Source organism: Nematostella vectensis, chromosome 4, assembly GCF_932526225.1.
Source record: "Nematostella vectensis chromosome 4, jaNemVect1.1, whole genome shotgun sequence".
NCBI lineage: Eukaryota > Metazoa > Cnidaria > Anthozoa > Actiniaria > Edwardsiidae > Nematostella > Nematostella vectensis.
The window spans coordinates 5,883,002-5,909,804 of record NC_064037.1 but is presented as its reverse complement, the minus strand read 5'-3'; the positions used below and the strand labels follow the sequence as shown (position 1 = coordinate 5,909,804).

The window sequence follows — 26,803 nt, the reverse complement described above, 5'->3', positions numbered from 1 at the left end:
CACTCTGTTTCAAATACCTTACACAAACAAATCTATTGACACTGTTTGCTTTCCGCTTTTTCCCTATTCATCTGTAAATGCTTTACTCAAAAGCTCAGTATTGTGATGGAAGATGGGATGTTTTGCTTTAAACTTGCCTAAATGAAAGTTTCATCGGTTTTTAATGGTCTGCTTGCAAATGACGTCGTGTATTTGGTAGCTTGCATCCGGCACTCTTTCCGGGTTCACTTGGATTCGATCAAACGCGCGCCAAACCCAAGATGAAATTTCACACGAACCCTGCGCTCTCCTTCTCCGTTCGCAGGACTTAAATTTACAACAGGATGATTAGAATTTTTTAGCCGCCTGGTTGCGTGTTGCATCGAACACCGTTTCACTTTACACAAGACAAAAACAAGGCTTAAAAGATTTTAGTTCTTTCTGTCGGACAATAGCGGATCTTTCGCGTGCTTTTCCTAGTCGGGTATATTTCTGGGGAGTCTGTGAGGCGAAAAAGACAAAAGCTCTTCCACTAATTGACGTTCGAGGTTTCGATCATTCCATAAGAGAGCCATAGCTTTCACTCAATTACGAACATTATAAGTTGATCAATATTGTTCGATTTCGGGACATCTGCTAAGGCTGGCTGGGATTGGCCGAACTCGAGAGAAACCCTTCTAGTGCTGAAGACTGGAGCCAATCACCTTCGAGCTGGTCACAGCCAATTTGTTCGCAGTAACGTGTTGCCCACTTCCCACCCAAAATACGCGCAACCAGTTGGGTACACGATTTCTCCTGCACCTTCCGTGTGAATTGTGCCATGTCCGCGGTGGAGAAGTCAACATTTAGGCGGAACTTTCAGCGTTGGGTGCAGCTAAACTATGGCGAAAACAGTCGCACCAAAACTATCACAAGAGCAAAATATAACAAAATATGTCGCTACCTGTTAGGGGAGCCTCACATTGAGACAGATGCTAAATTTCGCTTTTGGGTGAAGTCCAAGGGGTTTCGCATCGTCCGTTCGGATGAGGTGTCTGTATTCGGCACTCTGTATGTCCCAGTCAAAGTTCCTCACACGAGGGTATGTACAGTGGGAGCTCTTCGCTTGACCAGACTTCATTTCGATGTGTTCTTTGTTTCTTATGTGTTGTTTTGGCTGTGCAGAGCGTGGATACACTCTATCCGTACGAGACGGACAGCTTGGCTGGCATGAGAGCACAAGTCTTGGAATATAGACGGGTGGCCGTGGCGGATGATTTCTTCGACATCATCAGTTCTGTACACATAAACGATCGTGGGATTCACGTGGGGCAAAAGAAAACTTACCGCGCGGTGAGTCGGTTAGCTTGCCCCATACGCTCTTTAATGTATTCTCTAGGTTCAGACGTTTTACTGACACGGAACCCACACTCCAACCCGAATTAATTTGATTGAGAATCTGCTTTTTCTCGCAGACGAGCTTTGATTCGTCAGAAGTTAGTTCTAAGTTCATAATGGAAGTGTGTTTTTGTGTGTTCATGTCCTTGATGTTCTAGTTTGCTTGTCTTCTTATCGCTGTGTGATCTCGAATTGGGATCAGCCGGTTCATTCATTCAACCCCGCGCTACTACTAGCATTGAAAGCGAAACAGCTCCTCTCAATCCATCCTTACTTGATTAATACAACCCGTTTTAAAAGAATACACAGTGTATGCCCTCTTTAATTAATGTGTAGTATTTTTCGGGAAATTATTACAAGAAATGGAGAACGGGTTTTTGGAACGGATGTATGAATATTCGATATACCGCGAATGTGCTGAGCGCAAGATTTATTCTGTTTTTATCCCGTGAATAGATCCGACCCATCATAACAATGTCAAAAACCGCAAAACTTGGTCCTGTGACGGACTCTTGAATGAGTCAATACAGCCGTTCATTCCTGTACACTGTCCATCGTGCTTTCTTCTGTACATTTGTTCTAGGTGCGAACTTTGTCAGCTCAAGTCGTATATTAGGGATTCGCGTGACACATATCACACGAGCTATGTTCGTATTCAAATGAGAACATTATTTTTATGCTAGAGCGAACAGGAGGCGAGAGAATTGATTGTGGACCAATTACCGCACGCGCTATTTATCATAGTATGTGTTGAGGTTTTTGAATAATCCATTAGACTGGATGAAAATGGCGTTTTGTAACAATCGATCCAAATTTGGGATGCGCAGGCCTTCGGGGAAAATATCATAAATCTTCAGATAATAACAGTTGGCATAATGAAAAATTAATGTTTGGATCAAATGAATTCTTAGTTGAAGCGCTAAAAAGTCCCAACCAACAGAATGACTAAACTAAATAGTGATCAAGTACTAGTGAGGTTCTTCAAATAAAAAGGGAGACAGTTGTGCATTCCTTCCCGGCGCAAATCGTGACCAAATTGTCTCCAATTAAAGTTTTGCCCGTCGCCGCGCTTTATTGGGGTTATTTGAATACTCATATAGAAAAAAAGATCTTGCAATTGAATACATGAAAAGGGATTCATTTAGATGTCAAAAATATTTAATTCGTGAATTGTGAATTTGACTAACGTGCTGGGATCAGCCGGAATTATGACGTGCTATCTTTCCATCAGGAAGAAAACAACTCACATAAAAAACTCGCGTTTTTAAACCGTTTCTTGTGTAACTTCAACTTCCATTCTCCTTGTTTAATTTTACACTTTACCTCTTAAGATGAGTCTAGTGTTTTGTCCCAAAACAAATCGACAAGTGGCATTTTTACGAATTCATCCAGCAACCGGTCTAAAAGCCTACTTTCGTATCTCTAAACAATCCAGCATAATTTAAATTGACTTTCCCCTCTGGGTAAAACAAAATGATCAGAGAGGATAACTGTAATACAGCCCTGAGATAGTCGCCTTTGACACAATTAGTTTTATCTTGTGTTTTCGGCCTGCTCCCTTGTGACAGCTGACTCGATCCACGACTGCTATTAGACGGCAAGCCATGGCCTACCGCAGAAGATATCCCCCATTAACTTACGCTCCAGCTCAGCCAATTCATTAAGTAAAAGAACATTTCCCCATTGTTAGATCCTAATTTTAAGCCAAATAACTTTTTAATTTTACTTTCTGTGTTATTTTTGGGCGAGAGTTTTAGGGACAGAAAAGCGAAAGTTTCTTTATGCGGTTTGCGCCATCCGGTCGCAGGCTTGCGACTTTTTGCGCTCACCAAACTCGGGTTACTCGCCAATAATGCACATCTGACAGCTCATTTCACAGATTGTAATAGTAGCTTTTGAAAGCATTGTATCGAATACTTCGTTGAGATACAAGTGGTCAGGTTAAGAAAATGGGGGGCTTTAAATCCAAATTTCCCTTAAATGAGTCAAAACATGAAATGTGTAAATACTAATAATATGGTTGGACGTCCGGGTAAGATTAATTTGTGCGCGCGTTCTTGTTCGGACTGGCTTTGATCAGGGTTTTGCAATATGGGGGAGTGTGGGAAATAACCGCTCGTGTCAAAGAGGAGTCCTTAGACCTCTGTGTGAGGTGGGCTCTACTTTAAGCCAGTCCGCAACACAACAGATGGTGGAATATGCTTCTCACGAAACCAGTTTGTATCTTCAGTCCCTCCTAACTGAGAAAAAGAATTCCGTAAAATATTTTTATTACCCTGACGACTAAACGCCATTTAAGTTATTTTCCGCTCTTCTCTGGACCCGGAAACGAGTACTTTCTTTGTTCGGGTTATGTTTTTGGTGACTCAATCACCCAAAGAGTCGTGTATAGCCCGTAGAGTTTTGCATCTAGGTGAAAAGAAAGGAGTTTGGCCTATCGTCATTTATCTTGCGCTGTTCTGGTGTGATCAAGGCCAATATCGGCTGTGAATATGCAAATGCGCGTTTAGGTGGCCGCTCCCGATACCTAATCGGGCTTTGCAGATCTTTCTTCCTCTCACATCAAGACAAGTCTCTACTCAAGCCATACGAGCCTGAAATAATAATGTCGTCAATTGCAAATGCGTTAGAATATACCCAAATAAAGTTTTAATTTAGGTTTTGGCAACGACGCGCGCCTCTGCACGAAAAAATAAATAACACAAACAACCACTTTTTTGAATTGACAATTCAGGCGCACCTAATACCTGGGTCGGTTGTTGTAATATCGAATTCTAATGGATGGATTTCGGTCTAGAGCTGAAGGGTTTAAGGAAGGTATCAATGTACCAAATTGTTTAATGTTCTGCCGCGGCGACAGCGTGCGGGCCTGTGTATAGAGAAGACAAGTAACCAGAGAGTAGAGTTGAGCTTTCCGTTGCGCTGTTCACCCGAGAAGATCCTGCGCTCTTCAAGTCTTTGCCGGCACCGGGGAGCCAGGGTCCTTCTCTCTATCATAATTCATTCGTATCTTTAATTTTTACCACTAATGCAAAGTTTACCATTAGCAACCGCAAAGGCGACGGGACAAAGTAACAAGCCGAGACAGGTTCAAAATACGGATGCATTTCTTTTAGGTTTTGATGGCGCTTAGCTTAGGTTTCTATTCTTCTTTACGTAGTATTAAGCGGTAGCTTGCCTCATTGCAGACCTTGTTTTCTTAACTGGTGTTTCCAGGGGACAATAAGTGGGGCGATTTGTTATGCAAGCCGTGCGGTTTCGCCTAGTCACCGCCCTCATTTAACTGGTCGACCTGAACGTCTATGTCTGTAGCCCGATCCAAACTCAACCCGTAGCATTTCCTCTGATGATTAAAAAAAGCACAATGTACTTTCGATAAACTTAAACATATGTCGGCGCAGAATGATGTTAGGACGTCGTTTCACCGGATCAAGTGAAAAATAGGAAGGTTAGGATCAAGCTAATCAGATTTGCGCTTTGATTGAATTTCTGTCCAATGGAGGGAAATATGTTCCGGTTTATCTGTAATCCCGACTAACAAGGATAGCTTGAGACATCGCACCCTACTTAATAAAAGATGACCGCAGTGGAAAGTTAGCTTGGGGCTTGGAGTATTGATCCCATACTAGCCCCTCCGAGGCATAATACCCAAACTCAGTAGGAAATCCTTCCCACTTTCACAATATCCTTCGGCAAAGGTACCGACCAAACGCATTCTCCTCGTAATCGCCATCATGAGCTTATGAGACCCGTTCACAGAATCCACCGCTCTACGCCTATTGATGAAATATTACACACGTCAGTAGAAGTGTAGCGAGTATTTATTCCAATTTTACAGCGAATTTTTCTGACTTTTGGTGTAACAGCAGCACGAAAGAATCAACGCATGGTTATCCTTCGACATGGGTTATAAGGAACTACGCTACCTTTACGTCTTCGACATTTAAGAAAAGTGAAATCAGAACGAGGAATAGCAGAATAAAGTTTAAAGCAATTGAACAGACTGTATCATTCAGCTCCAAACTAAGACAATCTCTAGTTCATTGGTTTATTTTGAGCTGAGTTCTGACATTTCAAACTTCGCTCACTTTTAGGTATATCGTAGAAATAGCAAATTCAAATTTTTAAACATGTCTGAATACTAGTTTATGCCAATTGCGCACCGCGAAGAGCAATTTAGTAACTATGCCACCGAACAGCCTTCAAGTATAACATGATTCTAATGACCAGAAAAACAAACGTTGAATATGAATTGAAAAATAGAAAAATCAGCCCTCGAGCATCTCACTTACAATCGATGGTCTTCTCCAATTTGCCAGGTTAAATTGAGCAAAAGTCCCTTAGAGGCTAAAAGCAGGTTCAACGGGGAAACAGGTCCGCGGGCGATTGTTCTCAATCGACAGAGAGCAATACGAATGTAAAGAGAGACATTTTATAGTTTTCGAATCAAAATTTCACTTGTCCGTTTTCAGGTTAGTTTAAATGAATTAATACATTAGTCCTTCGATTTGTGGTCAATACGAATGGCAAGTACAAAGAAGATCGACTTTTTTCAGAGAAGGGGAAAGGTTTTACAATTATTTTACATACATGGTCTGTGATTTTCTAGTCTGTTTTATCGCACTCTCTCCTGACAATGACGGCATTTATTTACTCATCTATTACTTCCTTCTCTCGTTTTAGAGTAGTTAAGTGCTGTTTGCCCAGCCAAATAAAATAATCACGATATGACAATTTAAGACTAGGGAGGCTGTAAGGAGTCTTTATTTGCAATATTTACTCCCATACGTGGTTAAGCCACGAAGGTAAATAAACCTTCGGATACTTTTGCTCCAATCTCTATCCTAAAAACGGGCATATCAGGTGGTGCTGCGGAGGATACGCGCGCACATAAAATAATCTGGTTGTTTCGAATTATAATATCTCTTTATTGGTATTCATGCGCATTAAAACCTCTCAGAAGATTGGAAATCTCGACAAGTGATAAAGCATTGCACTTTTATGCTTTTAGTGACAGATATAAACAAGCTTCAAAGAAACTGACGCACCATTCTCATGTCTTCTCGGGTAGATGTCTGGGCAGCGGCTAATTTAGTTCTTTGTGTGCGCGCGTACGAGCGGTTATCCACTGACCCACAAGTAATGGTCGAGACGACTTTGCTTTTGCGAGTATTTTTCCTTCCGCGCCCCTGTAATCAAGAAGGGAACTTAATAAGGCCTGGCTAAATTAGGCGACATGTCGAGTGCGCGACATGTCTCCTAAATCTTTCCAAGTTAAACAAGGACCCCGGTATAAAAGGCGCGGACCTGGTCCAAGTCGTTATTCCCGCTAGACCACGTCAAGTGCAGAGCTCCGAAAATATCAAAAAAGCAGAGCCGTAGATTAGCTTTGATCCTTTCGAAGTTGAAAATAATGTTCTTTAGTATATAAAACTCGGGAACCTCGCAAGAACAGGCGATTTGATTGGTTGAGAAACTCGGGATAAAATGCAATATATACCTTCCTAGGGTGGATATTTTCCTGCATTCCGAAATCAAGCCGATTTGCAAGGGGTTTCCGAAAAGAAAATTGCTCTAAAGCTCGTTTCATATACTAAAACAATTATACTATTTCCGTTTCGGAGGATAGTGGATTGAACCTTAGGCTCTGGGTAGATATTTCGCCACTATCCACCTCAATGGAAATGGTATATTTTTTTTAGTATATAAAACAAGATTTAAGTATACACAAGGCAATAATAGCGAGCTTTTTGGGAGTGGTTTTCTGTGGCAACAACAACAAAAATAAATTATGATTGAAAATATAATTCAAAAACAGTGCGCGCTCGTTTGTAATGAGTCTATTCTTTAGCGCGCACGTGAAAATAACGAGACCTGAAAACTTTTTTCCTTCAAAATCGCTTCATTCTCTATTTCTTATCTGTTCAGTCGACAGAGAAGATTGAAAATTGCACGGGCAATTTTCCCTTGACCAGTTTTTCTTGACAATTCTAGTCGTTCGTGTAGACGTGATATCCACACGAGCAACAAACGCAAAAACACGCCAGCTTTTGAACAAGTGAACTTGTCAAGTAAAGATTATCAACTTTCCTCGTCTACACAACTTTTCGTCTAAAGCAACTTTTTCGAGGGATGTCCAGTAGCGAAATTGGTTTCTTTTTCTCTACGATTGTCGGATTTAAAAAATTGATTTGTACAGGAAAATTGTGCAAAAAATATGCCGAATTATTCAAATTTTTAGTACAAGCATGAAATTTGGTCAAGATGGTAGACCTTGATATTACAAGTAATTTGCAATAGGACGCCAGGCCCTTTAACCTTTGAATGAAGAAAATGTCCAATTGATGGGATGATTCAGGACTAAAAACTGATTACAATAAACGTCTTCTATAATTTTAATTCGTAAGACACGCCTTCTTGATATTATTTACAGCCCTTCTAGAGAATAGACTTTTATTATATAAATACATACCAGACATACACAATACTCAAAATAACATATCTAAAAACACGCGAAATGTTTATTTGCTTTATGGTGCTTCAATTTGGTATACGTACAGTGTTATTGAGATGTATAATAAAATAAACCCTTTGAATGAAAACAGAGTACATTTTATAGAATGATACATTTCCTAAAAACCTCGCAGTTTGATTAAAAAGTGTGTTTTCTATAACATAAAATTGAATTGTTATGTAGTACGCCACATACCTATTACTTTAATGCATATCATACCACAATCAAACATGTGTTACACTCAATCAAACATGTGTTATCCCTCATAGGATACAACCCCAAAATTTAACTACAAAGCTAAGTTTTTCTACAAACTCTAAGTTTTTCTTATCATGCTCGAACACTTGGAAAAGCTTATATCAATTTCTTGTGGCTATAAGCTGCTCAGCGAGCAAGGCTCAAATTAACTAACCGGCTGCTGCGATCAAGTATCTTCGTTCTACAACAGAGGAAGGAAAAGGACACCTGGAGCGTTCGCGAAGATGTCATTCCAGTGCTGTTCCCACTCGGCAGCATCCCTGACAAGGAGTCTGTGAACCAAGCCTTCACACCTGGAGCTATTTGTAGTTATAATGTACGGTCGCACTCAGCAGCATCCCTAACAAGGAGCCTTCACACCTGGAGCTATTTGTAGTTATAATGTACGGTCGCACTCGGCAGCATCCCTGACAAGGAGTCTGTGAACCAAGCCTTCACACCTGGAGCTATTTGTAGTTATAATGTACGGTCGCACTCAGCAGCATCCCTGACAAGGAGCCTTCACACCTGGAGCTATTTGTAGTTATAATGTACTGTCGCACTCAGCAGCATCCCTGACAAGGAGCCTTCACACCTGGAGCTATTTGTAGTTATAATGTACGGTCGCACTCAGCAGCATCCCTGACAAGGAGCCTTCACACCTGGAGCTATTTGTAGTTATAATGTACGGTCGCACTCAGCAGCATCCCTGACAAGGAGCCTTCACACCTGGAGCTATTTGTAGTAATAATGTACGGTCGCACTCGGCAGCATCCCTGACAAGGAGCCTTCACACCTGGAGCTATTTGTAGTTATAATGTACGGTCGCACTCAGCAGCATCCCTGACAAGGAGCCTTCACACCTGGAGCTATTTGTAGTTATAATGTTCGGTCGCACTCGGCAGCATCCCTGACAAGGAGCCTTCACACCTGGAGCTATTTGTAGTTATAATGTACGGTCGCACTCGGCAGCATCCCTGACAAGGAGCCTTCACACCTGGAGCTATTTGTAGTTATAATGTACGGTCGCACTCAGCAGCATCCCTGACAAGGAGCCTTCACAACTGGAGCTATTTGTAGTTATAATGTACGGTCGCACTCAGCAGCATCCCTGACAAGGAGCCTTCACACCTGAAGCTATTTGTAGTTATAATGTACGGTCGCACCCAGCAGCATCCCTGACAAGGAGCCTTCACACCTGAAGCTATTTGTAGTAATAATGTACGGTCGCACTAGCACTTGGCTGGCGGCGGATTCGGCAAGGGCAGACATCTTTCCAAAGAGAAACAGAATAGAGTCATATGCAATCCCTTCACCATCTGAATGGGGACTATGGGGACAATAAACCGGCAGTGGACAGTGGCAGCCTGTCCGGGCCAACCAAGAGCTGTCAAGTGTTTGTCAGTTGTTGCTTGAGTGTGGGTGTTAACCGGAGAAAGGATGCATGGTCGATGCAAGGTCTTCAAGTGGTAAATCCCAGGCACAGCTATGTGCAAATGTGGCGAAAATTTGAAAAGGGCCAGTAAAGCGCAAAGTATCCAAGTTGGTGAGAGCTAAAAACTAAATGGAAATGATATAAGCTGTATAACGTTTTCCGTTCGTCGCTTTGCATAACGTCCAAATTTTTACTCAAAATCTTGGGCACCGCGTCACTCCAAACTGTCGTCCACTGTAGCAGGCGAGGCCGATGGCATCCCGTCATCCCTTGTCGCGTGCGTGTTCGATGGCATCCCGTCATCCCTTGTCGCGTGCGAGTTCGATGGCATCCCGTCATCCCTTGTCACGTGCGAGTTCTATGGCATCCCGTCATCCTTTGTCGCGTGCGAATTCTATAGCACCCCGTCATCCCTTATTATAATAACCCACTATCTCTGTGTGCTCTGTAAGTACCAGGAAAGGGCGTGTCCCATGTATGGATAATGGAATACACGTATCTCTTAATCAGGCTGCAAGGTAATTAGGCCAGCATCATTTATTAAATGTACATTTCTATTGTTTAAGCAATAATAAATTACACCTCTATAAAACTGTAAGTATAATAAATTGGACGTGGCGTCCTATCACAAATTACTCGTGATGCCAAGATCTATCACCTTGCCAAATTTCAAGCTTGTACTAAAAATTAACTGCATCATTGAAATTCTGCACCATTTTTCTGTACTACAACTCGAGCGTGCAATAGTTGTTGGCCGTCTAATTTGGCCTTTATCAGTTTATCTAAAGTAAGTCTTTCTCGAAATTGTGGCGGAGCTGGTTTAATGTTTGGTTATTAGTGTAAATGATATATCAACAGTTCAATAACACCGCCCTTAATTAATCATACTTAAATACCATTTGTTATAAATTGTTGCCAATAAGCCAGATTAACTGTATCTAGACTACATTACATTATTCAAATACACATATCGTTGAATTAACTCATTAAATGGTAATTTCTTCTTTTATAATATATAGATTTAGGCATTGCCTAAAAGCGCAGCTCCAAACAATGTTTTGACGTCAGGGTAGTTTTAATATGACGTAATCTATGACCTCACGTGACCATCTTATTGCACCCCACTTGAAACATACATCACACCTACCGAGTTTTGTTGTCACACGATGTTTCTTAATGAAATAGAAAATGTTTTTTTATTTTGATGACGTCAGCATATTTTTGCTTCTAGTGACGTCATCGATGACGTCACGTATCACGTGATTATATCTTGGCACCGCCCTTGACACATACATGACACCCGCCAAGTTTGGTTTTCTTACGATGCTTTTAAGGTACTGACGGACACGATGTTTCTTAATGAAATAGAAAATGTTTTTTTTTATTTTGATGACTTCAGCATATTTTTGCTTCTAGTGGCGTCATCGATGACGTCACGCATCACGTGATTATATCTTGGCACCGCCCTTGACACATACATGACACCCGCCAAGTTTGGTTTTCATACGATGCTTTTAAGGTACGGACGGACATCGCATCACAAAAACTCGAGTCGATGGGTTACCAATATTTGTTACCATATTTGTTTTATATACGAATTTTTCTAAAAACCTTAGGTATCGGGCTCCGCACACGCGGATAAACTCTTTTCGCTTTGTTATGCGACCTTCGTTGCGATGCTGACTCGAAAATTGTGCTGGGACAGACAGAAAGTTACATGAATTTTATATTTGAAATCTGTCTGGCTATTCCCTGCTAGCAGAGGCCTCTTTTCTCTGTATTTCGCTGGGCTGGAGTTCGCGAGGAAAAGATACCTCTGCCATGGGTCGAAACTGTTTCTGTTGCGCATGCGTGAGCGTTAATAAGCGACCGACGTGCCAAAACCCGTATAATCGCGCGAAAGCTGTCAATATGCTTTGCATGGGTTTAGTCGGAAAGCATGAATCAAACTCCGGTTAGTTCTCCTCTCCGAAAAAAGAAAACAACTGTTCAATTTCAATCACCTAAAACGTCACTAAAAAGATTGAACAACAAACGCAGCAAAGACGAGTTTTGTCTTGTTTGTGGGATTAATTTCAAGACATCTGGGCAGGCGAGTTTCTTCAATGTAAATATCGCACAGTTGGATTCGAAAAAAATGTTACAAAACTTTTTGGTAAACTTAGATCAGCTATTCCCAGAAGAATATGCAAAACCTGTAAACGGAAGATTGACTCGTTAGTCAAAAGAGAGAAAATTCTGAATGAAGATAAGGCATTGAATGGCTTCTTTTATAATTTGTCGCGTGATATTTCTACGGAGGACGCCGTTTCGAATGCGGGCTTATTATCCCGCAGCGGATATACGTTTTATGCATGCGCTAGTCATTGTGGGCTCAAATAGTGGCCAGTTATTAATGAACGGAGCATGCGCTCTGGATCTCGTCCACGATCGTGGACGGCGGTTTGATCAAACGAACTTGCGACCCATGGCAGAGGTATCTTTTCCTCGCGAACTCCAGCCCAGCGAAATACAGAGAAAAGAGGCCTCTGCTAGCAGGGAAGTCTGGCTAGTGTCACGCACCAACTCCTCCAATCCTGCAAATGACATTTTTGAGGTAATTACAGGCGATGTAGAGGTGTTTTGGAACTTTTCTGCGAAAATAAAACATTCAAAGGTAAATTTGAATTGCTCTCTATTGATCTACTAGGTATCGTGTGTGAATTTTACTTGACAAACCAGTTTTTCAATCGTTAAATCCAGGCTTAGTAAGTCGGGGATTACTTGGCTTTCGGGTCGTAGGTAAGTTAATCCGCCTTTCAGGAGCTGTTCCCAGAGCTATAGCAGGCAACGAAGTGTGTGTGTGTGGGGGGGAGGGGGGCGGGGCACTGGGGGGACAGCCACGCCCCTACTGGTCATTTCCTTATATGTATTTTTAAATATAGAGTCGGTGAGCGTAGGGCGATTCTAATCCAAGTCAGGCTTCGGTTGAAAGCGGTCAACATGCCGATGACACTTATGCTAGTCGTCATAAACTCTTCAGTACCTTTCAAAATGATAATGCTCGGCTGTTGCCGGGGTTACTGGGGAAGCACGTGCCCAAAACCCAGAATGTTTTTGAAAGCCTTATAATTTCAGTCCGCCAGGACTTTCGTAAACACAGTGAGCCCTGGCCCCCGACCACAACGTTTACTTACGGTGTTACGTAACTGATAGCAAATGGTCAGATTGGAGGAGAGTGCTTTTATGTTGGTCCTGTACAATTAAATACTCACCGTGGAAAATATTTCCCATGTCATTCAGTGCCAAAAGTATTCTCATTGTTACAAGCAGGTAACTTTATTATAGACACCTTGTAACAGGCATAGACACCTTGTAACAGGCATAGATAAAAGCTTACAATGTACTTACAGTGGGCATTTGGCGGTGGCTTTCACTGTCGTTATTTTGGCTAAAATTTTAAATAACAACTCGAACTTTACCCGCGCACGCGACTTTAAGGTGCGCACCATTTTTTTACGGAGCCTCCCCTTGACTGGTGCTCGCCCACATTTCACAGAGATCTTTAGGGGCGGAGAAGTTTAATTCTTCTTAGAATTTAATTTAAAGCTTTCTAAAAAAATTAAATTCTTCTTAGAATTTGATTTAAAGCTTTCTAAAAAACAGAATAGTTTTTAAAGTTCAGTTTTCCCTTTGTTTGGACCCAATTATTAGTGTTTTCATCAAATTTGGACTGATTTTTGTGTCACATTTCGAGTTAGCGGGGTTCTATTGTATTACCACTATCCGTAAGAGCCGTCAGAGTTCGAGTTAGCGGGGTTCTTTTGTATTACCACTATCCATAAGACCCGTCAGAGTTCGAGTTAGCGGGGTTCTACTGTATCACCACTATCCATAAGACCCGTCAGAGTTCGAGTTAGCGGGGTTCTACTGTATCACCACTATCCATAAGACCCGTCAGAGTTCGAGTTAGCGGGGTTCTACTGTATCACCACTATCCATAAGACCCGTCAGGGTTCGAGTTAGCGGGGTTCTACTGTATTACCACTATCCATAAGACCCGTCATAGTTCGAGTTAGCGGGGTTCTACTGTATCACCACTATCCATAAGACCCGTCAGAGTTCCAGTTAGCGGGGTTCTACTGTATTACCACTATCCATAAGACCCGTCAGAGTTCGAGTTAGCGGGGTTCTTTTGTATTACCACTATCCATAAGACCCGTCAGAGTTCGAGTTAGCGGGGTTCTACTGTATTACCACTATCCATAAGACCCGTCAGGGTTCGAGTTAGCGGGGTTCTACTGTATTTCCACTATCCATAAGACCCGTCAGAGTTCGAGTTAGCAGGGTTCTACTGTATCACCACTATCCATAAGACCCGTCAGAGTTCGAGTTAGCGAGGTTCTACTGTATCACCACTACCCATAAGACCCGTCAGGGTTCGAGTTAGCGGGGTTCTACCGTATTACCACTATCCATAAGACCCGTCAGAGTTCGAGTTAGCGGGGTTCTACTGTATCACCACTATCCATAAGACCCATCAGAGCTCGAGTTAGCGGGGTTCTACTTTATTACCACTATCCATAAGACCCATCAGAGTTCGAGTTAGCGGGGTTCTACTGTATTACCACTATCCATAAGACCCGTCAGAGTTCGAGTTAGCGGGGTTCTACTGTATTACCACTATCAATAAGACCCGTCAGAGTTCGAGTTAGCGCGGTTCTACTGTATTACCACTATCCATAAGACCCGTCAGAGTTCGAGTTAGCGGGGTTCACCTGTATTACCACTATCCAACTATCCATAAGACCCATCAGAGTTCGAGTTAGCGGGATTCCAGGCCCGTATCCAGGAATTTTCTAGAGGGGGGGGGCTAAATCCAAGAAAGTGGACCCTATTTTTTTTCCGGGGGGAGGGGGGGGGGGGCGAGGGAAAAATCTAACCACCTCCGAAAGAACAAAAAGGATTTTTTTATGCCTTTGCAGTATGTCCACGGGACGTTTATTGTCGAATTTGGCTACATACCAGAGTGATATAGCTTATGATTTTTAGTTTTGTCTACAAATAGTACGTCTATTGAGAAATAAAAGTGGGCTTTTGGCCGTTGTGCCCCCCCCCCCCCCCCCCTGGGTACGGGCCTGGATTCTGCTATATGTGTTGTTGCTTGCAAATTAGACTTTCGCTCCTGTCGTCACAAGCAAAGCAAGCTCACCTCACCAAAGTCCATCTCAAAACTAACCTCCTCACTAACCATGCAAAAATTGTATCGAAAAGAAACCATTTGATGTTCTGCAGTTCTGATCAAATATTTCCCTCTCAGGTCGCCAACACGTACGCGTTTCTCCCGCGCGAGGCCGTCTCGTACTACTTGATGAGCTGCAGTACTTGCAAACTGAGAATCCAGCGGTGCAACTCCATACTACTCAAACACGGACGACCGCTGACTCCCACCTCAGACTTGGTAAGTCTCGCACAGAGATGTTTCACGAGAAGCTAATCTAACATGACATAATTCCAAATGTTGAAAATCCGAAATGACAATTTGACAAGATGCCATCTGGCCATACAGCAGACCATAACAAACCAGGTAGGTCATGGAACTACCCCCCGGGGGAGTTCTTCAAGGTAAAAGTGATAGGGATGCTCGTTGGAAAATACGACGAGTATCCCTATCAAGTCGACATGGGAAGAACCCCCCTTCCCCCCCCGGACACTACCCTCGCTGACAACGCGCAACGTTAGTAGTCAGTGTTTAAGCCTCTCGCGGGTAATTGTTTTGAAAAATTCGGTCATGCAAATTGAAGCCCGTTTAGTAGCCCCTTCCAAGCGTGCGATCGATCTGATCTTTGGCGAACATAATCACCAATGCTTCTAGTCTGAAATAAAAATTAGATATTAGGCGAGGCTTGACGCACGCGCAAATGAAATTGCAGTTTTGGGGGTTTGGTAGAAAATCCAAAAACTGTAGTTGCAGCACTTCATTTTGCGTATGTGAGGCCAGCCCCACTTGGTGTCTTATATCAGGGTGGTAAAGGGTATTTTCGTGAAACGAGATTTGGCCATTTTTCACCCTACGGGATACATGAAATCGTCCATTTCGACGTCCTTGAAACGTGATTTAACGATTTACAAAGGCCATTTTTTGGTCCGTGAAACGTGAAAACCCATTTTGCCCGGTCCGTGAAACGTGATCCATACCCCCCTTGACCAGCCTGTTATATGACAAGCGGACAACCGGATTGGTTTCTCGTGTCTTAGGGGCCGCGAAACTTCATTCCAGGTAGCTGCTTACCAGTTATATGCCTCAAATCCAGCCCGGGCTGAGTTCTATTCAGCCCATCCTGGAATCGGATTGTATTGTTTTCCAGCCTGGACTGAGAGATTTACGCGATTACATGGCGATTATTTTTACCCCCCCCCCCCCCCCCCCCCCCCGGGCTGAAAACTCGTTTATGTCATCGAAAGAGCAATTTAACAAATATTTGTGGGGGATACTGGGCTGGATGTTCAGCCTGAAAACTCAGCCGGGGGGCTTGAAATTCGTCATGTTATCTGCCCCTTATGTGTGTTGGGTGTTTTTCAGCATGAAACACCTCCCAATATATATAAATAGAGTATTATTTTCCTTGATGCTGGAAATGAAGTTCTGGCAGATGGATTCCCTGGGGATTCGCTACGCAACGACAACATTGTGAATAACATAACGGGGGTGTCCTCATATAACCCCAGGGATTATTATACGTAACGCTCTTTTCTGGACATGCTAGAGATAAATAAGATGGCATATAAGCAAAAACAGGAGCAGCATTCTCCAGAACGGATTTATGAGTGAGCAGTAAACGATGACCATGTCTCGTACAGGCACTTCACACCTCAGGGCTCTCAAAGCATAGAGCCTACCAGGCGCGGCGTACACAGGGGGGTGCGCAGGGTGCGTGCGCACCCCCTCCCCTTGGCGGCAAAAAGCGGGTCATTTCTTATAAAGGAATCTTCGAATACTATGCTTTTTCCATATGATACTTATGACTGCGGACCACCCCCCCCCCCCCTTGGCCACACGGTTGGCATTGGCTGAATACCTTTTTTTACTTTCATTGTATTTAGCAGTATACTTTTTTACACTCCGGTATCTAGCTTGCCAAACAGTGACAGAAAATGTCTCACACCATAGCGGCAAGCTAGCACATACTATTTTAAGGTATTTTTAAGTGGGTGAGATGAAATGGGTGCTTTAGGCGAGAGCGTGCCATGGTGAACGTCCCCGAGTCGAATCCTTGTGACGTACGTAGAGTTCCTCCGTTCGTCTTTTTTTTTTTATGGCGAGCTTTTTAGCCAGCATTCACTATGCTAGAACGGCCTGATATGTTCGCTTGCATAAGCACTGGCTCTATTTCGGGGACTCCCTAGGCAACCATTCAGGGGCGCTATATAAAACAAGAAGGTTTTAAAAACACCAAAACGTGTTGATTCGTTATCGTTTACGCGCTTTACTTAGCTAATTTGTAATAACTTTTTATTTCAACTGCTTAAAACCACTCGTTTTCCTGAAAAAAAAAAAGATAGGTGTTTTTTTATTGTTATTTTATATTTCCGTGCTTTTGAAGTGTTGATAGCGAGCTGTCAGCGGCTAATGGCGAAGAGCGCATGCGTGCAGGTCTCTTGAGCCGGTGGTCACGTGACAAGACTGACTGACAACAAAGCCTCGCATCGTCTGTCGTGGAGTAATACGGCCTCTTATTTTCAAAACTTCCTGCTTCATTTACATCTTTACGGAACAACGGGGCGACACATCGCTTCATCGGACGATTGTTGTGTGAGGGAAAAGATTCTTCGCGGTTTAGGAGCGTTAGGGTCTGTCGGGTTGTGCGAGCCGGTCCGGGCAAGTTGGGGTGCGGTGTGAGAGAAGGCCTTTGCGTTGTACCCATCATGTCCAAAGCCCTCGCCGCAATCGCCAAGGCGAAGTCGGAGCAACTTCTCAAGGTATGATAGCCTGATTTTGGCGTGGATTGGTGCTCTTAAGGATTTTGATGTTATTTCGCTGAGAATTTGAGCGTATATGACGAAAGTAAAGGAGTTTTCAAATGAAGCATGGCCGCTGCTTTGTTGAGGCGAAGGAGGCGAGGGGTCCATTGACGAGGGATATCTGCCATGTAAATCATTCAACTCCCCGTCATTTCGATTTTTCTTTGGCTATATTCCTGTTTATGAGATCTGTTAGAGCAGGATTTTTGGCTTTTTTTTTTCACTCTAAATTGACCGATCTAGAGGATGTGAGGGAAGTTGGACAACCGTTGCACACACGCCATATGACACCCCTCGGTCCTTTGAAATGCAAGAACACCAAACAATGACAGGCCCACGTTCAAATACCATCTATAGATGACAACAAGTCGTGGTTTTGCTGTCTTCCGGGTACGCATTGAAAGGTTTTCGATCAATTTTCGATTTTTTTTTTAGAGCTGTGCGTGGGGGAAATGTAAAATCGCGAAGAGGGAAACTACGTACGATGCCTCTTTCCCCCTCTGTTAAATGAAATATTCATGTGGTTAGTGATGTAATTAGTCCCTTCTAGTCTGTTCCTTGCTTTAAAAGAGACCTAGTTTATCGCCAATATACTTCTCCCCACAGCAGAATGTCGAGCTCAAAATCCTCCTCTAGGTTTCCGTGCCCCAGCCGATCCTGTTCTAGCGACGGGATTTTTCAGCATTTTAATTGTCTCGGTCTGAAAGTAACTCTCTCTGAGACAGCTTGAATAAACACGGTTGCGAAAGATAACCGAACTTTGCCTTTCCATCGTTGTAGGTTTTTTTATTTTTGAAATCAACTTGTTCAAATTGTGTGTGGCGGCGTTGGTATTACGTATTTGGGTGGGTAGTAAGAGGGGCACATTTTTAGTAGGAAATTATTTCGCCGGATTGGGTGGGCCCATGGGTAGACAACAAAATGTTGCTATAATAATACCGTCAAAGCAGCTGGCTGTTTTTGCATTATCAGAAAAAGGAAATGTTTCGCTTATTATAAATTCCTCTTTGCCTTGTTTTGAGAATACCATCTCATGAAAATGGGGAATAGAGTTTTATCTAGAAAATCTTAACCTCTTCTAAGCAGTAGAATTTAGGAATTCTAATCTATACACAGTCAAAGCAGATAATATAAATATTCCATGTCAGATAGTGGTGTTACAGGAATTATTCCGCCATTATTTAAACCCATAAAAGTGATTTGAGTGAGGGGAAAATAATCCCTCAAAATTATCCCCCTTTAGTCTGAAAGAACAACCTCATTTTAGCGATGTTTAGACCGATTGGTTTGTATTTTACACAAACAGATTTCTTTATGTTTCAGGGGTACAAATTTTTGCGCTTCAGTCTAAATCAATTGTCATGTATTTGGGGGTTCACTTTTAACAGGGCTTGTTTTGGTAATAGGTGGATTCATGTTGCTGACAAATTTAATGTGCTTGGTAATCCTTTATGAACAGTAGTTAAAGCTGTGACAGAAATGGAAGGGAAGGAGCACAATACCTACTAATTTTCTTTAGATTCCTGTCAAGATCTGCCCAAGCATTTTCATGATCTGCCCTTGATCTGACAACTCCTGGCTGTGTTAAATTGAAACTTGATAAGTTGCCTATAAACAAAGGATAACTTAATGTAGCATATCCTAATGTTATGGTTGACCTTGCTCTTAACTAGTAATAAAGACCACATAGGAAGTGAATGCAATCTATAACTGTCAAATAATTTGGATGTTGTTTGGACCCCTATTGTTATAAATATCAACTTCTTATCAGATGTTTGTGGCCGAGTTTTGATACTAGTGTCATGATTAAGACAATTCTTGTCAAGGCAGCATATCAACATTGGGTCTTAGTTGTAAGTGGGATGCCTCTCTAAAAAGAATAGCATCATTTTGCTTTGCTGTTAAGCATCTGCCAAGCTATTTTGTTTTCAGAGAGGTGGACAACACACAACTTCAACTCTATGTTGATTTGGTTCCATAATTCCACAATGTTTTTTCTAGTTAGGCCAATTTTGACAAGTTCTATTGCACTGTAGGAATCTTCTGATGCCGAGGCATCAATATCAAGCCATGATTCTGATGATGAGGGTTATGACATGCACAAGTTCAAGAGGGAACCCCAAGATATGATGTATGGCGATGAGAATGGGGCAAGGAACGGGATAAGCCCTCCTCACAGGGTGGGGCACATGGACGCACCCATCAACAGCAATGGCCAGTTAAAAGAAGGTGATTTCCATACTTTATATCTCTGATTGATCCTCAAGTCAGCTCCTTATCAAGAGTGGAAATAATACCTGAACAGGTCAATTTCATGATATATTTTTTTTGTGAATATTCTCTTAACGGGAAAGCATATTATAAAGGAAGCATGCCCAGGGCATCAGCAACCTAAGTTGTCACTCAGTTATCTACCTGACAAGACCAGGCCAGTACCCAGGGGGGATGCAAATGCACCCCCCACAACAGCTGAAGGTCCACTTTCGTTTCTCAATAGACCTGCTATTTGTAGACAAAACTATAAAGCATAAGCTAGATCAGTCTGGTATATAGTCAAATCCGACAATAAACATCCCGTGGCAATACTGCAAAGGCATAAAAAAATCCTTTTTTGTTTTTTTCGGGGGTGTTCAGATTTTTTTCAGAGAACGGGCCTGAAGACCTCCCAGTCAAGCTTTGAATAGCAGTCTGACTAGACCCTACACTTGGCCTCTTTTCTGCTTGTATTATTTTGAGCCAGATTTGAGGCTGATGTGTTGTCATAAAACCCAGACACAACCCTCACAGAAAAAGCTCCGGAAGAGTCTAGAAATACCCTTAACACCAATAACAACCAATTAATTAAACAGCTCACACTGATCCAACACACACCTTTCGTTTATTCAAAACTAACATTTAACATCTAGTCTTCTCTCAGATTCCTCCCTTCTGATTACCAACCTGAGATATGATAAATAAAATACTTTGTCTATGTTTGAGTTTTATTAGCTGCATGCTCTATGTAGAGATTCAGCCTGTAGTAGCTTGACTGTTGCACTAAAGGCAGAATTCTAAACACCATAAATATGACTCAAAGCAAAAAAATGTTATAAGTAAGCTCAAACTGATTTCTAGATGCATACAGCACTATAACTTTTTATCTGCTCTGTGATTGTCATTTCACATGACTACAATTGAAGTCTGCCAGTAGTATTAAAGATATATATTTGACCCACTGGTATATATGGGGTGAACGTTGGACAAGTTATATGATTAAATAATAATTTTAAAATTGGTCAGTTCTTTTTGTTATTTTATTATAATTAATATTCTTCATGGTAGCAATTTGGTTGTGTAGAGCAAAATGATGATCTTGACCTGTACAAGTTGAAGCTTGAAGGAAATGTTCTAAAGAGCTAAATGATGAGAGCTAGAATTACTGAACAGCTGTTTCCTCATTTATTAAATTATCTTTTTTACAGAACACAAGCAAGAAGTTATCAATTATGCAAGAGAAACCACAGTACGAGAAGCAGCTAGGAAGTACAATGTACCTAGATCCACGGTACAAGTTTGGTGTAAGCATGGTGTGCACAATAAAAAGGAGAAAAGATCCCCAATTGGGGGAGGCCGGCGACTCAGTTACTCAAGTGAGACAGATGATAAGCTCATTCAGTGGGTGCTGAAAGAACAAGAGAAAGGAACACTTGTAACAAGGGATGCTATTCAAATGCAGGCACGAAATTTGGTGCGGGATGAATGTCCAGACTTTAAGGCATCTAGTGGATGGGTAGAAAAATTCCTGAGCCGGCACAATCTGTCCATCACCACCACAATGTCTTCGACAAACCCAAATGGTAAGATTCAACAGGAATTGACAAAGCAAAAAAAGATGCTGCGCGACCCCCATATTTGACAGAAATTCGATGTGTGTTTAATTTTCCCTGCATGGCAACTTAGGCAAGAATAGCTGTATATGGTAAAAAAATGTTTTTCTTTTCCCCAAAAAGTACCAATCTCCTATGTTGTTGCATCACCCGCATTAACAGCCAGTCCTGGTGGAATAAGTCACAGTGCTTACAGCCCCCGAGGTGATGGTAGGAGCTTTACCAGTGAAGACACTCGTAGTGATAGTGGGCGGAGTGAGGATGAAGATGACATGATGGAAGACGGGTCGCACATAGATGGCATGTCAACCCGTACAATACACACTATCATCAGGGTGAGTGTCAGGGAACGACATTATTACATTATGTTTTATTTTATTTTAGTATGCACTCTCTCTATGCTAGACACACCTGAATGCAATTAAACCCTTTTTAATATTCTTTGGCTATAAGCTATTATATTTGCAGATTTCTGGATAAAACTGTAAGGAATGACTTATTAAACTAGCATTGGTTATTTTACCTATTTTCCAGGAGCCACCAAATCTAAATGAAATCCTGAAGCCATCCAATGCCATGTCTGCCTGTCCGCTAAAAGATGAGGATGACGATGATGGAGATGGTGACGATGGGGTTTGTGATGGTGAAAAAGTGGATGCTGGCTCTGTTAACCCTGAACGACTGAAAGCTTTTAATGTGAGTCTTAATTTATTGTGAATCTGCTGGTTGTTTGTTTGTGGTGCTACTGTAGATGCATGTTAAGGTAGCAACTGTTCTCTGATCCTGGCAACAGCTTTTCAGATTCTATTTGTTGATAAAATTTTGTTGTTGTTGTTATTTTTGCAAAGTGCATTATTTTATTTCTTATTTAGAAAGGGAAGTATGTATTAGTCATTCCAGCCTTGCAGCTCTTCATAAGTGGATGTGTTTTTTTCCTTGCACATGTCACATTACTCTCAAGGCAAGAACATGCCCAGTTTTGAGAACCGGGACCTTATTGTATCATTGGGGTTTTGGGGTATTCACTGGCACATCCATAATTAACCATGCCTCCCTTGGCTAGTATTTTTTTAGTAAAGAATAACCTGATTTTAAAAACTTCCCCGAGTTCCAGACGTCTCCAAACTCTTGCCAATCGTCACATCATCATGTGGCCATGACCAACTATATCATATTATGTCACTACGCTTTTTCCTTTGAGTGGTTTTCAAAATCCGTGAAACAAAATGTAATTGTTAAAGTGTAATAGTCAAGCCAGAACAAAAGAGAACAAAGACATTACAATGTATTAGTACTAAATAAACTAAAAAAATATTTCACTGGTTTTTGAAAACCACTCTATGCACTTTGGTAATATACATAATTGTTTACTGCAAGGGTCTAGTTGAATTTATAGGCTGTTAAACTATTTCAGAACAAGGCCTTAGTCCTTACACTGAATATCTATTCGATAATGCGCATGACACCCTCTCAAAGCACCCATTTGATTAACGGTTTTTCTTTTAGATGTTTGTTCGGCTCTTTGTGGATGAGAATCTAGACAGACTAGTTCCCATTTCCAAACAACCCAAAGACAAAATCATGGCAATTATTCAATCCTGTCAGCGACAGTTCCCAGAGTTCCGTGACAGAGCGAGGAAGAGAATTCGTACATACCTCAAGTCATGTAGAAGGCTGAAAAAGCTGAAAGAACCTCTCAAGCGCACTGCGGATCAAATGGTTAGTGGGATGTTGGGTCCAGTTTCCTCACTCATTCTCTATACTCTCTATGTTTTCTATGTGCCTTTCTGTTTTCTTTGCTGTTTCTTGTTATGCATCTGTGTGTTAATGTTTGTAGTTTGATTTCTGTACGCCTTTCTCCTGCACATACTGAGTAGCAAATGGCTTGATGCAACATACAGAGCACTTTAATGTAAACGATTGTCAGTAGTGTTTGTTGAGGTGAGAAATGGGCTTTTTGCTATCTAAAGTAAGCAGCAGCACAAGACATTTTTGCACTTTTTGGGCCGGCATTTTCTAGTGTACACATTTTGTACAGTTCCACTGGAATGCAACTAAAAGCTTCTAATGTTTTTCTCGATAGAGTACAAACCCCAATATGTCAGCTGCTCAGATGGCAGAAGTCAATGTAAGTCGCCTTGGGGTGGGCAGAGGGAGGGAGAAAGGTTTGATTTCCATAACAAAGACAATCACATAACATTTAGTACTAACAGGGCTTTCATGTGATGAGTTTTTTAATACATATGTCTGTGTACTTACATAACAATCTAGATAGTAGTTGCAAAAAAAAAAAACTATTGCATTTATACATAGACAACTTACTGATTTCTTGCACCAGGGCTAGAAATTTTAAAAAAAAGCATCACAATGGAAAGTTATCAATCACAAAAAAGACACAGAAGATAAAAACAGAGAATTTTCCTTCTGCCTTTAAATTGTACAAGTCACTGAAATTTGTGATAGTCTTATCTATCATTTGAAAAAAAAAACACTTGTTTGTTCTCAATGTACACTTCCTTAATTGTCAACACAAACAGCAAATGGCAATTGGTAGTTCCACTACTGAAAAGAACTGTGAACCTCAATATTTTCTACCAAATGCAGATAGATATGTATGATTATATTATGTTTCTGGAATCGTTTGAGACCATGGTACCTTTCGATTGAAGAACTGCCTTTTACACCAATTGCCATATTTGCCCTATTTGCACTGACAATGTTTAATTAGGAACAGTATATATATTTTTTTGTTTCCATTGCCTCTACCTACCTTGTTTGTTCGCAGCCATAACAGGGTGATTTCTCTTACTGTATTTAGAACATCCTCGCATCTGCTTGTGCCAGTGAGGTTGAGAATGCTAAGCGGCCGAGAATGGATCCCCCTGAGATTTTGGCTGGGCCACCTCCCTTAGCCTCAGCAGCTACTGCGACATGTATGTCGGTGCCCTCACCCGGAGGTGGAGGGCTTCTAACAGCATCTACCATACCAAGAGGGGCCGACAAAGCTGCAGGTGAGCTGCCACCCTTATCTATGCTACAGGTTTTTCCTGTTTTCTTCCCTCCCCCAGAAGCATTAACTCTGATACTAAGCTGTGCTCTCTGCTTACATATGAGTGGGATGGCAGTTGCCTGAACCCCTAGTTAAAACCATTCTTACCAATTTCCAAGGCATACCATAATTCTGAGTGTTATGTCTTGTATGTTAAAAAGATGTTAAAATTGTCTTTTTCTGCTCAATAATATACATTGCAAACACCATGTCTTTAAAGGACAAATTTTGCTTTTTTCGCCCAAACTTTAGCAATGTGGAGTCTGACTATTATCTTATCTGCCTCTCAGCATCAATGATGAAGCGCAGTGCGTCACAGTGCCAACTGAGTCCCAGTGAGATCCAGGCCATCCGACATTTAATACAAGGGTACAGAGAGTCAGCAGCCTTTCTATACCGCTCTGCTGACGAACTAGAGCAACTGCTTCCCCCAATCTAGGGGTTTGGTCTTCGAGAGCAAAATAATTGACATTACTGATATTGATCAGTAACAGTGGCACATTTGTCAGTGTTTAGACTGTGTCACAAAAGAGGCAGCGCTTGGTTTAATTCAGCCTGGCAGCTGCTTGTAGGCAATTACTCTTATTTTTCACACTATGTAATTGCAACTGCCATCTTGTTTTGCGTGATGAGCATGAGCTGTTGATGAGCAAGATGGAGGTTCTGACAGATCAAAGGCCTTCAAGCATTCTAAGATAAATGTGCTGAAAATTTTCAAATTATTTCATCCTTCCCACGTGATATGTCATTTTGGATAGTTATGTAAAAAAAACTCTCAAAGTGTGAATTTTGTTGCCATAGAAATGGACACATGGTTTAGGTGGTTCATGGGATGTTCAACCTGTGCAATGACTCCATAAGATATGGTACTAAGATGTGATGTGCTCAAATTTAAGTGGTTTCGTGCATTATTTATAATAAAATAGATATTGACAAAGGGACAAATGGTTATGATAAAATAGATACCACAAAAATGCTAAGATGCCCACATTTATCAATTTCCATTTATAATCTTCCAAAACCTTTTGCATTTAATGGTGACTGTTTTTTTAGAAATGATTTCCAAGTTTCAGTTTTTTTGTTATAGGCATCCTTTTTTTTCTTTTTTTTCCTCTTTAACCTTTGGTGATTTGTGTCAAATATGATGGTCTATCTTGTCTTTAAATTGTGAATATCTTAGATGTTTCAGTAGTTTGGATGCACAATCAACCATTTTAGAAGCTGCAACTTATACAATGGAGATTATATTTTAAAGTTATTTTGAAGTATATATTGTTGTTTAGAAGTTTTAAAGAAATTGAAGTACTTTAAGTTATTGTATTTTACATTATTCACTTTGCGGTGTTTTTGATGGCGAGACGTTTCTTTCAGTGGTCATTTTTGTTGCAAACTTAAGAAACATATTTCCTTGAGCTATCAAGCTGGTGTACACTTTACTCAGATAATTGGAATGTTAACACTGTTTTGTCCCTTGAACTTTCTGACGACCTTAATTTGGTTTTCATATTGTGTAAGTGCATTAGCTGAAAACTATTGAAATCTTGTTTCCATTAACTAGTCGTGCATAGTTTCGGTTGAATTACAGGTTTTTGTATTGCAATCTAAATGCTTGTCCACAATTATTTTGATCTAGTGTTTCTTTGTGTTTTTGACATTGAAGCACTAACCAAATGTCGGCATTTGCATATTCATTGCATATTAACCTTGCTTAATTTACAGAGGTATAAAAGTATATGATGCTGATGTGGAGTTCTGGATAATATCTTCTTTAATATGATGATCATTAATTTAAATATTGGTAAGTTGTAATTAGATTACAAAGTATGTTTTTTCATTAGTTAAAACAAAGCTCAGAGGCCTGGCTCTTCGTTGGGGTGTGATTTCTTTCTGCCTGAGAAAGGAAGCACTGTTCCCTTGAGCATGTAGTTAGAACTAGATGTCAAAAGGTAAAGTTTATTAGCATTATCATTTCTTGGCTGTGCTACACTCATCATGCATTTCTCAAAATTCATATTATTATTCCGTACTTCATGTTTAGTAAGTTAAAGCTCTGTGAAGTTTTACTAGTCTGTGCCCATCAAGGCCTTAAAGTGTTCTAATAAACTTGTAGAAATATAGCAAATGGTGTTTATTACTTTTGATGAGAATGATTTATCCGATAGTATTGGATGGGGGTGGATTTTTCATAGGTGAACTGGGGGTACTTATTTAATACCCTGCCCCAACCCAAGTCAAAAAAAATCTTTTACTGACATCAAAAAAGATGTACTTTCATTTTTGCTAACTAGATCCCCTTGAATAACTTTTAAATGATCCCATTCTTCAATGAAACCAGTTTCATTCTA

The 26,803-nt window shown here is 41.2% G+C and overlaps 1 protein-coding gene across 3 annotated transcripts; it reads left to right on the top strand.

Moving 5' to 3' along the window:
• Positions 1-186: 186 nt before the first annotated feature.
• On the top strand, positions 187-26,575 carry LOC5509316 (nucleolar protein 4). 3 transcript variants are annotated; one of them, XM_032378223.2, is made up of 11 exons: positions 187-1,060; positions 1,144-1,311; positions 14,842-14,982; positions 19,580-19,772; positions 21,005-21,379; positions 21,533-21,744; positions 21,944-22,105; positions 22,916-23,128; positions 23,493-23,537; positions 24,228-24,420; positions 24,749-26,575. In XM_032378223.2, the coding sequence occupies exons 1-11, from the start codon at positions 800-802 to the stop codon at positions 24,895-24,897; spliced, it is 2,112 nt and encodes a 703-aa protein (XP_032234114.2). In that variant the 5' UTR covers positions 187-799; the 3' UTR covers positions 24,898-26,575. The 3 variants fall into 3 exon arrangements, with proteins under 3 accessions (XP_032234114.2, XP_032234115.2, XP_032234116.2); XM_032378224.2 differs by lacking the exon at positions 23,493-23,537 and having other exon boundaries at positions 188-1,060; XM_032378225.2 differs by lacking the exons at positions 187-1,060; positions 1,144-1,311; positions 14,842-14,982 and adding an exon at positions 17,163-17,501.
• Positions 26,576-26,803: the final 228 nt, after the last annotated feature.

Bases quoted from the DNA above. Each gene is read 5' to 3' on its own strand.
- LOC5509316 (XM_032378223.2), top strand. From the start codon at position 800: ATGTCCGCGGTGGAGAAGTCAACATTTAGGCGGAACTTTCAGCGTTGG. The intron at 22,106-22,915 runs GTGAGTCTTAAT...TTTTTCTTTTAG, and splicing joins AACGACTGAAAGCTTTTAAT to ATGTTTGTTCGGCTCTTTGT. The intron at 24,421-24,748 runs GTGAGCTGCCAC...TCTGCCTCTCAG, and splicing joins AGGGGCCGACAAAGCTGCAG to CATCAATGATGAAGCGCAGT.